Source organism: Dufourea novaeangliae, unplaced genomic scaffold (genome assembly GCF_001272555.1).
Source record: "Dufourea novaeangliae isolate 0120121106 unplaced genomic scaffold, ASM127255v1 scaffold8, whole genome shotgun sequence".
Classification (NCBI taxonomy): domain Eukaryota; kingdom Metazoa; phylum Arthropoda; class Insecta; order Hymenoptera; family Halictidae; genus Dufourea; species Dufourea novaeangliae.
The window spans coordinates 642,351-655,067 of NW_015373923.1; the positions used below are offsets into that span (position 1 = coordinate 642,351).

Genomic DNA, 12,717 nt, shown 5'->3' on the forward strand with positions numbered 1-12,717 from the left:
TCAGAAAGGTATACGGAATATATGTTTTCCATTATTTTTATTACTGCACACTAATGCAAAAACATTGTAAGAGTGTTTCATACTTTTTATACAATATCTGTTATCATACTTCAAAACATATTGAATCTAACATAGGTGATGTCTTGCAAGCATATAGTGTGTTAAATGATCTAATGCTCAGTTTAGAAACAAATATATGACTGTTTTATCCAAATTTAAATTTATATGGATTTGAATTATATATTTGTTGTGTTTCTATAGCCGATTACTACTAATGGTGTTAGAGTACCTGTGAATGCAGCTGACCCAAATCCAAATGGAGTGGAATTTGATAACTTATACCTTGACATGAATGGTATTATCCATCCATGTACTCATCCAGAGGATAAGTAAATATTCATTGAATTAACGATTTGAAATAGCTAAACACTTGAAAGGATCTTACACAATGAGTGATATTATTGCAGACCAGCACCAAAAGATGAAGATGAAATGATGGAAGCCATTTTCGAATGCATTGACCGGCTGTTTCGTATTGTGAGACCTAGGAAGTTACTTTATATGGCCATTGACGGAGTTGTAAGTACTTCTTTTTATAACAGAGACAAGCAATTGGTGGTTGTAATATATATGATTGTACATTTAATTAATATGTGTAGGCACCTAGAGCCAAAATGAATCAACAAAGATCACGAAGATTTAGAGCGTCGAAGGAAACAACTGAGAAAATTAACGAAATCAAACGAATACGTTCTGAGTTGGCAGACAAGGGTGCAAACTTACCACCAGAGAAACCAAAAGAAGACCATTTTGATAGTAATTGCATCACACCGGTTTGTAGGATTTGTTTATTTCATACGGAAACATTAGAGGTAACACTTTTCTCAATTAATTTATTGATTACAGGGTACACCCTTCATGGCAAGATTGTCGAAATGTTTGCATTATTACATACACGATCGTTTAAATAATGATCCAGGTTGGAGAAATATAAAAGTAATTCTAAGTGATGCAAATGTACCAGGTGAAGGGGAGCATAAGATAATGGATTTTATACGCAAACAAAGAGGTAAGTAACTCAATAGTTACGTTGCTAAGTTATCATAAACAATTTAATAAATTGTCTTTTTATGTAACAGCACAACCCGATCACGATCCAAACACACAACACGTTCTCTGCGGAGCAGACGCGGATTTAATTATGTTGGGGCTCGCCACGCATGAACCGAATTTCACAATTATTCGTGAAGAATTCAAACCCAATAAACCGAGGCCGTGTGACATATGCGGTCAGTTAGGTCACGAAATGAAAGAATGTACGGGTTCGGAGCCGAATGAGAAAGAGGAAGAGAATGCTTTCGGATCCGAGTGTCAGTTCATATTTGTGCGGTTAAATGTACTCAGAGAATACTTAGAAAGAGAGTTGCAAATGCCTAATCTACCGTTTAAGTACGATTTCGAACGAGCTATTGATGATTGGGTGTTCATGTGTTTCTTCGTAGGAAATGATTTTTTACCTCACCTCCCATCGTTGGAGATTAGAGAAGGGGCTATTGATAGGCTCGTTAATTTGTATAAAAAAACAGTATACAAAACAGGAGTAAGTAACATTTTTCTGATGTAATGATATTGTCGATGAACCGTTCTTATTAAATTGGGATGTTGTTAATAACCAGAATTTGTTGATTGAAGGGATTCTTGACAGATAGCGGAGATGTAAATTTAGATAGAGTCCAGCTGATAATGTCCGACCTCGGGGATGTTGAAGACGAAATTTTTAAAAAGAGACAACAGAATGAAATAGCATTTAAACAGCGTGAAAAGGTCAAGAAAGCTAGATTACAGGCAATCAGTAATTATAAACCGAAGTGGATACCTACTGGACAGTTTGCACCTACGGTACATTTTATTATTGATAATTATGGCTTTTGCGATATTATTGATGTTTAATTTCGTACTTTTTACTACAGCCCTTAGGTGAAAAAGTTAAGCCAGTGGAAAATGCACGTTACGAAGCGTATCAAATGCGTGTTCAAGGTAGAAACTATAGCACTGCTAGTGATGCAAGAGAAAAAACTAATGAAGCTCTGGAGAGTATGATACGCCCAGAGGTATGATAACCATGTATTTACGTCTCTATTTATCGATGTTTCTGTACGTTACTTACTTACATTGTACATGTTGCAGAAATCTTCTGGCGAACAGAGGAAACGTAAGGTCGAGGAAGTTGACATTTCGGACGATGATCAAGCGCACGACGAAGTGAGACTCTGGGAGGACGGTTTTAAAGATCGTTATTACGAATCGAAGTTTGATGTTTCTTCTGATAATCTGCAGTTTAGGTAATAATATCGATGTGCATCATAATGGATATATATACGTCAACTGCGTGGGCAAATAATATCTTTCGTTTTGTTTACACAGAAATAACGTAGCTCTGCAATACGTGCGTGGTTTGTGTTGGGTTTTACGGTATTATTATCAAGGTTGTGCGTCATGGAAATGGTACTTTCCTTATCATTACGCTCCGTTTGCTAGTGATTTCATTAACATTGGTGGTCTGTCGACAGAATTTGAAAAAGGAACAATACCGGTAAGTCTACGTAATGAGCGTTAGTTCATAATTAGTTGACGATGGAATAAAATGTCAATCCTTTTACTGTTATTCTTGCAGTTCCGGCCACTAGAACAATTGATGGGCGTGTTCCCAGCAGCCAGTAGTAAGCACGTTCCTGCCCCTTGGGCAAAGTTAATGAGTGATCCTGTAAGTTCAAGGAACTATTATGGGCGGTATATAGAGTTAAACATATATCGAGGTACTTAATTAATGTCCACATAATTATTTGTAGAGGTCAACGATTATAGATTTCTATCCAGAAGACTTTAAGATTGACTTGAACGGTAAAAAGTTTGCTTGGCAAGGAGTGGCTTTGCTTCCGTTCGTGGACGAGGGCAGATTGTTCAAGGCTTTGGAGCCGTACTATGAATGCCTAACAGAAGCAGAAAGTACGAAATATTGATTTCATAAATTTATTTAACGGATTCGCGTTGGCTTTTAATTTCTGAAGCACTCACGTTTTTATAATTACTATTTTCCAGAGAAACGAAATGTTAGGGGCGACGACCGGTTATATGTTGGACTGGGCAACAGCAATTATAATTTTACAAAAGGACTGTACGAGAACAATGTTGGATTTGACGTAGAAACGCCTATATGCATCGATGGAATGCGCGGAACGGTGTTAGTAGCTGAGGATTGCGTTGGAGATGGCGCCACTTTGCCCTCTCCTATAAACGGACTTCCCGTTAGAAATAACAAAGTCTACTGGTATGCTAAGCTGATTTTTTCCTTCAATTTTGTAACTGTGACACGATTTATATCCGATTTTCGTTTTTACGACAGTGTACGATTCAGAGATCCAAAGTACGGTAGCAATTACATATTCCCCGCGAGAAAGCTGAAAGGTGCCAGAGAACCACCGAAAGTCTTGAAGCCACAAGACTTTGAACAAATGAACCGTAACACCGGTAACAACTGGAAACCACAGATCGGTTTCACCCCTGCCACCCAGACTGCATCCGTGACCGATGCGGGTCGAAGAATGCTTGGGTAAGTTGCAATGACATAACTATTAAAGTATACATAGAGATTTCTCTAACACTCTTATTGTAGCACATTAAATCTTTCTATTTACAGGCATTTCACAAATCATAATAGAGTGCCACCCCCGTACGGCCCCCTGTCGGTACAACAAACTCCCTACTCAGAATCGGCGCACGGTGAGTGACTGCATGCGTTTTTCATTTGAATGAATTTTTATTAAACGAAAAAAAAAGTAATCGAAATTACAAAAGGGTCAGGGGTTTCGATTAGTTCCGGCATTTGTAAACACATGGGCATGACTACACTGATCCGTAGTATTCTATTTGTGCAAATATTTTTAAACAAAACGTTTACCATTAAAACTATTCTCTTAGATATATATTTGATATTTTCGTAACTGACTTTGAACCGATCCATGCATCGTTGGGCAAGGGTTAAATAGGAAAGAAATTCCGTTTTTGAATTCGAGTCACGACCCTCGATGTTCCAAACAATACCGTGGTTTACGAGAATCAAATTAAGAGCGCACGCGGCGATTCTTTTAGGATTACCGACGGCACAGAGAAAAATTACGCAGGGGCGTTCATTGTTTTCCCCTGCTCCGATGGAGGTCGCGCGCCCACCGTCCCACCCCCGTCGTTTGGCGTGCGTACTTCTTTCGTGTTTCGCTCGTCGATCACCCGAAGGCGTCTTACGAGAGGCTCTTCAGTTTATCGATTCCACGCGTTACAACCCATTCTTACATCCGACTCACCCCTTTTCTTTAGTATAACAATACAAATGATATCGAGGTTTAACCCATTGAACCGAGGACATATAGAACGCTCTACAAACCTTTGTACATACAGTCTATAATTGTCAGGAGGAATTTCTCTGTTGAACATAATTTTATCTCATACATCTGTGACCTCCTGTCTCCTAAACTCAACGAACCGTCTCACGAGCCCCAGGTATTCGTACCAATACTTTTAAGTTTTAACTAACGAGATGACTTTCCGTTCGCCACGTCGCTCGGTTCACATGCGTCGTCCCACGTTCTTGGGTCTAATCAGGTTCTATTCCTTTCTCTCTCGGTCATGCGGAACGAACGTCGAAGCGCTCTTTCGATATAATAAATGCACCAGAAACCATACATTATTCACGCGTCAATTGATGCTTTCACGGTCTCGGTACAACTCTGTGTGTTACAATTTGACAGCGGAAGAAATTTCAGATTGCTTGAACTCCACAGACCCTTCACTTTCGAGGTTCAAGTTTCGGCCGCTAGGCGTCACAGCCTGTGATCGCTAACCATACACTATACACCAAAGAAATTGATTTCATTGTCTATAAGTTTTCCATAGGGGTGAAAGAGAGAGAGTGAGAGGGAAAAATGGGCATGGATTGATGAGGGGGCACGGAGGGATAGTTGGATTTCGTACGGGGGGTCAGATGCGGTGGTGTGATGGGTGGTCGAAGGGGGTAGAAACGAGCAGCCAGGGAAGGGGGGGGGTGCAAAAGCCGAGGGGTTGCCTCGGTCTCTGGATTAGCTGCGAGGGTAGTTCATCACGTAGAGCGTGACTCCGGCCGTTTCGTTGTTTGCTGGCACGTCGAGGTACCAACGGTTCCACGGGTTTCGCCCAATTATAAAACAAACACGGTGCACTCCGTAATTATCCAATTAGCGGATGTTCCGCCTTCACCGGAGGGGGGCGCCTCCTTCCTCACTCCCGTTCCCCCTTTCACGTATGGTCTGTCCTCCTCACGCACGATCTCCGACGTGTCGTCTGGCTGAATCACAAAGGCGAAACGGCGCGACCTATCGCTTTGTGTGCCCCCGGCCGATTCGTTATCGTTGTCGTCACCTCGCTGCTATGCGTTGTTTTCCCTCGTTTGTCTCCCCCCGCCCTCCTGCAGGCGTCGAACCGGGCGGGATCGCCTTGGACGCGCGACCGTAGGAGGGAGATCGAGGCGCCTTCTGGTTTCTGGCGGATGAATTACGATCCGTGTCGGACTTGACACTGTTCTGACTGCTGACCCGAGACAGGGGGGGCGTGACTGGTGTCCACCACGCGAAGAAACCCGGCAGGATTCGAGACGCGTGGCCGTAAAAACAAAACGTCGTTACGCGTGGAACGTGGTGTGTCTGTGGGATTGATTTACCGTAGGGAGAACGAACGTCAGAAGCACTCACACACACGTATACAGGGTGTTTCATAAATTTTCAAGTTATGGAAGATTAACCCCTTGCCTTATAACATCGAGTCAGACACGTGATGACGATTTCAAACTGGATTTAATAAACATGTATACCATTCATTTTCTTTGAGTCGAAGTGAAATTCTGTTTCATTCCTATTAATATTTAAGATTTAGAGTAAATAATACACTTGCCTTAAGAATAAAATTCCTTTTGTATCGAGGAAATTATTAACGATAAAGTAATGCTTAAAAGTACGGCCGTAAAAAAAATCGTAAGGCAAGGGGTTAAGAACGTGTTCGAAGTGCCTGCTTTGGATTTTCGACACGCGCTACTGTATGTCTCTTGGTAGATATCTCAGATAAAACTTTGAGCAGTTAGTACGTTATTTTCGCGAGTTCCGTTACGTTCTAAAATTGACAAAATGGTTACATATGTACACATCTAGACCCCCTATCTGCGATTACTCTTGAACACATCAACTGATTATCAAACGCACTAGACCTAACCGAGATCGGGGTCTATAACCAAAATCGCCATTAGAGGGCATCATCCCCTGTCGATCTCTCCGGTACAGGAGGCCAAACACACAGGGTTATAGAGCAAACCTAAACCCTTCTCCTGCCAGTCGGCCGGTGAGTTTAGCAAGCAAAACGCTCCTTCGGACCGAAGGGTTGAAGCGTGGAGGATGAGGAGGCGGAGGAATAGGAGGTTACGGGGGAACAAGGGGGGTGGGTTTGGCCTACGTCCGTTCGTATCTTCGTCCAGATGACAGGTGCAGGAGGCCCCTCGTTAGACAAATTAAGCTTCGTTCCCTGGCCTCTCGCCTCGACGTTGCCACCGCCGCTGATGTCTCTCTCTCCACGGCTTTGTCCATCCCCCGGTCTCGTCGTCTATCTCTCTCTCTTGCCCGTGGAGCTCGTTCGAGACTGGTTTCGAGTGGACTGCAAACACTCGTGGCAGCGGCAGCAACGCGCCCGTCCGTCGGAGGCTCGGGAATCGCGGCAGAAACCGGGATGGACGGGTAGGGGGACAAGACGGGGAACGAACCTTCCTCGTCGGGCGTCCCGTGATAAACCGTAGCTACCAGCTACCAGCTACCGGCTACCAGCGATACCGAGAGATCTCCTACGTACGAGGTTGGACAGCTTCTCTGGATCCACGGGTGTCCGCGAATCGGCGGACGCTAGTAGCGTGAGAACTCTTCTCGTCTTTTCGTGCTCGGGGCGAGATGGAAACAAGGAACGGAATCGTTCGTGGTCCAATGAACCGGAACGCCCGATCACGGTGATTTCTGACGGATATGGCCTTTGGCTGTTTAAGCCCTTGCAACCTTGCTGGTTAGTGTTTCTCGGTAGGGGACACGCGTGGAAACATTTACATTTTTATTACAGTTTTTTAACATTACTGCTTGGCACATCTCGAATGAGCAGGAGAGGTCTTTCGAACCCTGACCACTGCCCTGGTACTTTCTGTAACACGTGGGCGATAGAATTTGTTATACATCGGGTTACATAATGAAGTGCGTATCCACTTTTTGCGTATGAAATGTTCGTGGATTGGTCAGCAATCGACTTGATTAGCCTGCAGTCGATTGATAGACCGTTCTTACTCGGAATAAAAAAAGGATGTTTCTTGATCGACTGAAGGTGTGCGCCCAGAGAGCGAATAGTTTCTCTAAACACAAGGTGTCATTCGTGCACGATCTGATATTCCCCTCGGAGACATTCCAACGAAGAACAAGGGAACGAGCGCGAGAGAACGTTCAAAACGTGCCCTGGTCTCTGTTAGAGGATCATGGAAGACACGATCTAACCGCGGTAGAAGCGGACGGATTCCGATAATAAAAATTTTTTTTTCTCTGGTCTGGTGGTGGACGCTTTGAAGTTCCAAGGGAGAAGAGGGGCAGGGGTCTAAAAGGGATCCACCGGAGGGCGCATCGAGCGTCTGAAGAGATCGCGAGGACAAGTTCACCTATGCTCTCGAAGATGAATGGATCCTATAGATTAATGGGAAGAGAGAGGCTGTATCGCAGGTAGACATACGCGGGATGAATAGGCGAGGGTGAACGAGCATTTAAAGAAGAGCGCCTCTGTCCGTTCCTCTGTCTCTGCCCTCCCCCCAACCCGCCGTGCCTTTGTTCTCATTCGTCTTCTACGGGATCGAAGGTTTTTCCATGAAAAACACGTGTCCTCGTTACCCGTTCCGAGTGTAATTACCGCCGAGCGATTGTCGTTCAGTCGTTTCCGTACGGTCACGTATCCATTCGTCATCGACTACTTACCGTCGTCTACTACACGGTTCATCCTCGACTGGTTTGTATGCCGTCAGTTTATTTTCGATTCTCGGTTACTTTTCATCACTCACGACTCTTGATCGTCGATTATGTGGGATCGGGAACTCCATACCCAACAAAAAGGAGCAAAATAACATCTTGGGAAAATAGGAGGGTTCCGTGGAGTAGTGGGTAGAGTCTCTGCTTTCGGCGCCGGGGGTCGTGAGTTCGAATCCCGCTTGGGCCCTCTCATTTTTCCAACGCTCCTACAATTACGTTTTGCTATCAATAACTTAGGATCGTTTACTTATTTCTTGTCATTCGACTACTTTTCGTCGTGCAACTAGTTCTCGTCATCCGACTACTTTTGAGTATCGACTAATTCTTGCCATATCAACTTATTTCGATCCTTGACTTTTCTTGTTATTGACCACTTTCGATCGTCGACTACTTTTCGTCACAATCCCACCGCTACTTTCTCGTCGTCTTCGACTACTTTACCGTCACCGTCGACCACTTTTCATCGTTGGCTACTTTTCCCCGTCATCGGAAAGTCGAATTATCCCAACGTTGAACGGGGACTGTCTCTCCCTTTTTGTTCCCAACTCGAGGGAGAGCCAACGAGGAAGAAGATCGACAGGATAGAGAAGAAAGGTCCCCGTTTCGCGTGCCAGACCGTCAGGAACCTTCTTCTTTCGGGTGGCGTCCACGGACCCGTGGCGAAACGACTAATGGATCGGATAATGACGCGTAATGGATGCAGCGGACATTACAGGTAATTCCCCGCCGTGAAAGCGGCTGAAGCATTTCCCGCGTGGTGGCAGCGTGGGACGGCCCGAGTAAAAAGAAAGAAAGAGAGTGTGTGAGAACATCGGTGACGATGGATGATGGATGGGTGGGGGGGGGGGGTTGAGAGGTAATTTCCACCGACGGATGATCCAAGGACTGCAAGAACCACGAACACGGGAGGAGCTTTCAGCGAGCCACATTTCCGTGTGCGCCTCTTTCCGTTGAGAATTTGGAAGAGATCGTTTTTTTTTTTACACAGAGATGGACAAATTTGTTATTTAGATAAAGAGTTCCGAATAACGAATGAAAAAAAACAAGTATTATTGTTTATACTTGGAAATTCCAATGTTTAGAATAAAATAATATGTCTTCTTGAATGAGTTGACATTTCGCGAACAACTCCAGTTACAAGGGAACCAGTGATTGATACACGCCTATTCTGATGCAACTTTGTACAAATGTTCATTAGACGTATCTAAGAATTTAGCCGTAATTAGGTAGGTCTACCCAGGATAATTCAAATGCTGTCGGCACTACATCTTTGAAAGCTCCTAACTCAGATAATGTTCATTAAAAGTAGAGTTCATGACCCGGTGCTTTGGAAAAGTCTTGCCGTCAGCTGTAATACTGCATAATAAAAAAAATGGTAAAAAAAAATGGCCTTCCACTCAAGGTCAAATGGACACGAGTCTAGAACAAAATTTCGAAAACCTTGAAACTTTTGTCTGTAACATTGTCTTTTCTTTTCCTTCAAAAATACTTTGTTTTCAAGATATTCGACCGTTCCGGGACTTTTGGAGGATCCTGTATATATAGATAGATAGATAGATAGATATTACCAGGGATCTGTTTTCCATGGTGTGGGGCTGACGGGCGTCACCGACAGCGCCGTGGCTAATTTCCTCGGCATTGAACCGCATTGTGCTCTAAATCGGCCTTCCCGCCTTCGGCGAACCCACACTACACCCCCTCTGCGAAACCGCGCGCCGTAGCAACCTACACCGGATGATCATCCTTCTCTCCCTCTCTCTTTCTTGATTTCTCTGCACACGATCGGCTCGAAAACCATTTAACGTGCCCCCGTCGGGTCATCGGGTTTCGGCACCGTTCAAATTCTTCCTTTCCTTCTGTCCCCTTTCTCTCTTCTGTCCGGCCACCACTGATTGGGCCCCATTAAAGGGGTTATTCCACATCTTGGATGACTCGAAGACGTAGTCACATTCAGCAATTGTTTTTCTTTTTGCCTTTTGGAATAAACGGAATTTTGGAATAAATGGAATAAACGGACATTTTCGACGGATGGATCGAAAGGAATCCAGAACTAAGTCTCTTGATCGTGCCATTGAGTGTCCACAGTCCAAAGTGGGATATTGTTTTTCTCTTTTGGAGAATAATGGAATAAACAGAAGTTTTTGATGAAAGGATCGAAAGGGATCCAGAGCTAGGTCCAAGGTTGGAGGCGGGGGGCACAGCTAAAACGAAGCAAGCAATAATAGGAACAGAAAAAAAGAAGACAGCACACCGGGAAGAGGAATTAAGGTTCTCGCGAGTAGCTAGATTTAATCGCGGTATTTCTTTTCGCGTAAAGTCACGGACCTGGTAGAGTCAAGCTTGAGGGGGGTTGTGGTGGGGGTGGAGGCTGAAAGGTCGTGAATTTCCGAGGTGTCAGCGAGGCGCACGGCTGGCTCCTTCTTCAGGGGCGGAGGGGGGGGGGGTCGGTAAGAAATCGTGAAACGGGTTGAGGATGCGTGGAGTGGCGAACCCCGGGTGAGAGGGCGACTCGACGTCGAGAGGGATCTCCCCCAGCCCCCTCCTTGTTGAAGGGTCCAGCCGGGTAGACAGTCTCACTAATTACGCCGCGCCTCATTAGCGTGGAAGCCCCGGCAGTCGCTTAAGGACACGTACGACGACGACGACTACTCTTCGGCATCGTCAAAGATACGAATTTTTTCCCTGGCCCTTTCTCTCTGTCGTTTCTTCACTCTCGTTGTCCTCTGTTTTCATGGCCCCTTGCTCCTGTTCCTCCTCTTCTATCGCCTGGAGAGCACAGAGGGAGCAAAGGGCCGCGGCCTTTCGCGACTCTGCATCTCGCCTGACGGAAACAGGGAGGAAAAAAAAATAATATTAGCAATGAGGAGGAGGTGGATTCCTCTTCTGAGCGGGCGAAGAGCACTGCGAGGAGAGCTAGCTGCCTGGCTTCGCCCGGTGTTATCGGGCCGACACGGTAAAAATTGTTGCATTTTTTTTTAGAATAGATTCTGGAAGACAGGATGCCCAAGATGGTTGGGAATAAGAATAAGTTGTGTTATTCGAGGATGTTAGGTCTTTCTTGCATATTCTACCCTTTAACAGTGAGTGTGACGTGTACGTCACGTTTGGAAAATATGTTTCTAACTAGAAAAGTATATTTCTAACAAAATAGTGGGTATACTTTTACTTTAAGAAAAGGATGCATTGGCCTTGAAACAACTCAAGGCCACCATGATATCTAAACAAAAAATAAGATATAAAAAAATCAATTTGTATCCATCCGATGCATCCCTTAAAATGCCATATAGTTCATTAAAACGTTTTCTGATACACTCAATAAGTAACGAGTTATTATAGATAGTTCCAAAGAGCAAAATATAAAAAACAGCTTTTTAATTGACCGAGGACATTGAACTTTGTTTGGCAAGAAAACCGAGTTATCCGCGTGAACCCACGGAACCTTCGGTGTTCCCCGTGGTGTACCGTTATCCGTTGGTCGATCGAATTACGGGGGCAGAGAGTCGAGTCTCGTTAAGGGAGGCTCACTGGATCGTTTTGATTATCAATTCCTCGGTTGACCAGCGCTGCTCCGTCAGTCTATCGTTCCCCACGACTCGAGCGTGAAACTCTATTAGAGTCGAAGAGAGAGGAGGGGAGGGGGGGTGGCAGAGCCTGTGCTGCGTTTGGTACCCTCACCACCGATTTGTCCCAGCCAGAAGGGGTTCGTGCGATTTCTAGTGGCTAATAGAAAATCTAGCTCGCTCTTTCTCTCTTGTGGCCCTCGGGGTCACCGGTGGACACGAAAGGGAGCGCCAAGGGCTCGTTCGTTTGGACTTTTACTTAAAGCCAAACCAACCCCCGTCACGGGAGAATCGATATTATCGGCCCCCCATCAGTTCTCCTCCTCCCACACTCTCTTTTTTTTAATTGGAATCTTGATGTCTGGGTTAGGTGGTCTCTGATACTACTCAAGGAACGGCGTGAACACTTCTCTGTGATCGGTGGACCGCTTGGTTTTCACTTTTCTTGTTTCTGAAGGGTGACAAATTGTGGTAATGGAAGTTTTTGTACTTTATTGTATTACAAATGTTAAGTAAAACTTTTATGCAGTTCTGCCTTCGATGTGTATCGCATGTGTTGCATTGCTGTAAAAGTCACAGTCCTGAACTGTCGTCAATAGAATGTATGCACAAAATTTTTTTTCCGATTTTTCGAAAATTTTGGACTGTAGTAAGTGCCCTTGAACTGTTCCTTAAAATCTCGTTACGCGATGACTTCCGGGGACCCAGCCGAGGAGTCGAGGACCGCCGTGTCTCTTCCAATTACGTTCCCATGAGCTACCACGGAACAGAAAGGAGGGCTCGATCATCACTCTTGGGGTCGAACAATCGGGGGGAAGGGGAAGAACACCTACGAAAACCGGGAATCTCCTTTTATTCTTTGGGTACTTTGAGGATCATCTGAATGGACCCTATTCCTTCCTCCCACCTGAAGGCTCTTTCACGTAATGCCGCGTAAAAGTAAATGGTGCGCATATCCTAGGAGCCCTTCGCGAAAGAAAGGCGAGCCCTGTTTTGTCGGGCGGCGGATCATCGATACACCTGTGCGCCAAACCTCTAAT

General features: G+C 44.8%; 1 protein-coding gene across 1 annotated transcript in view; it reads left to right on the forward strand.

Moving 5' to 3' along the window:
• Positions 1–12,717, forward strand: part of LOC107194729 (5'-3' exoribonuclease 2 homolog) — a 31,991-nt gene that overhangs the window by 524 nt on the left and 18,750 nt on the right. Inside the window, exons 2-15 of the mRNA XM_015584401.1 lie at positions 262–389; positions 468–579; positions 660–833; positions 907–1,069; positions 1,140–1,600; positions 1,693–1,899; positions 1,971–2,111; positions 2,188–2,342; positions 2,425–2,593; positions 2,675–2,764; positions 2,850–3,006; positions 3,100–3,328; positions 3,404–3,610; positions 3,698–3,780. Coding sequence (XP_015439887.1) covers positions 262–389; positions 468–579; positions 660–833; positions 907–1,069; positions 1,140–1,600; positions 1,693–1,899; positions 1,971–2,111; positions 2,188–2,342; positions 2,425–2,593; positions 2,675–2,764; positions 2,850–3,006; positions 3,100–3,328; positions 3,404–3,610; positions 3,698–3,780 — 2,476 coding nt within the window. The remainder of the gene's footprint in view (positions 1–261; positions 390–467; positions 580–659; positions 834–906; positions 1,070–1,139; positions 1,601–1,692; positions 1,900–1,970; positions 2,112–2,187; positions 2,343–2,424; positions 2,594–2,674; positions 2,765–2,849; positions 3,007–3,099; positions 3,329–3,403; positions 3,611–3,697; positions 3,781–12,717) is intronic.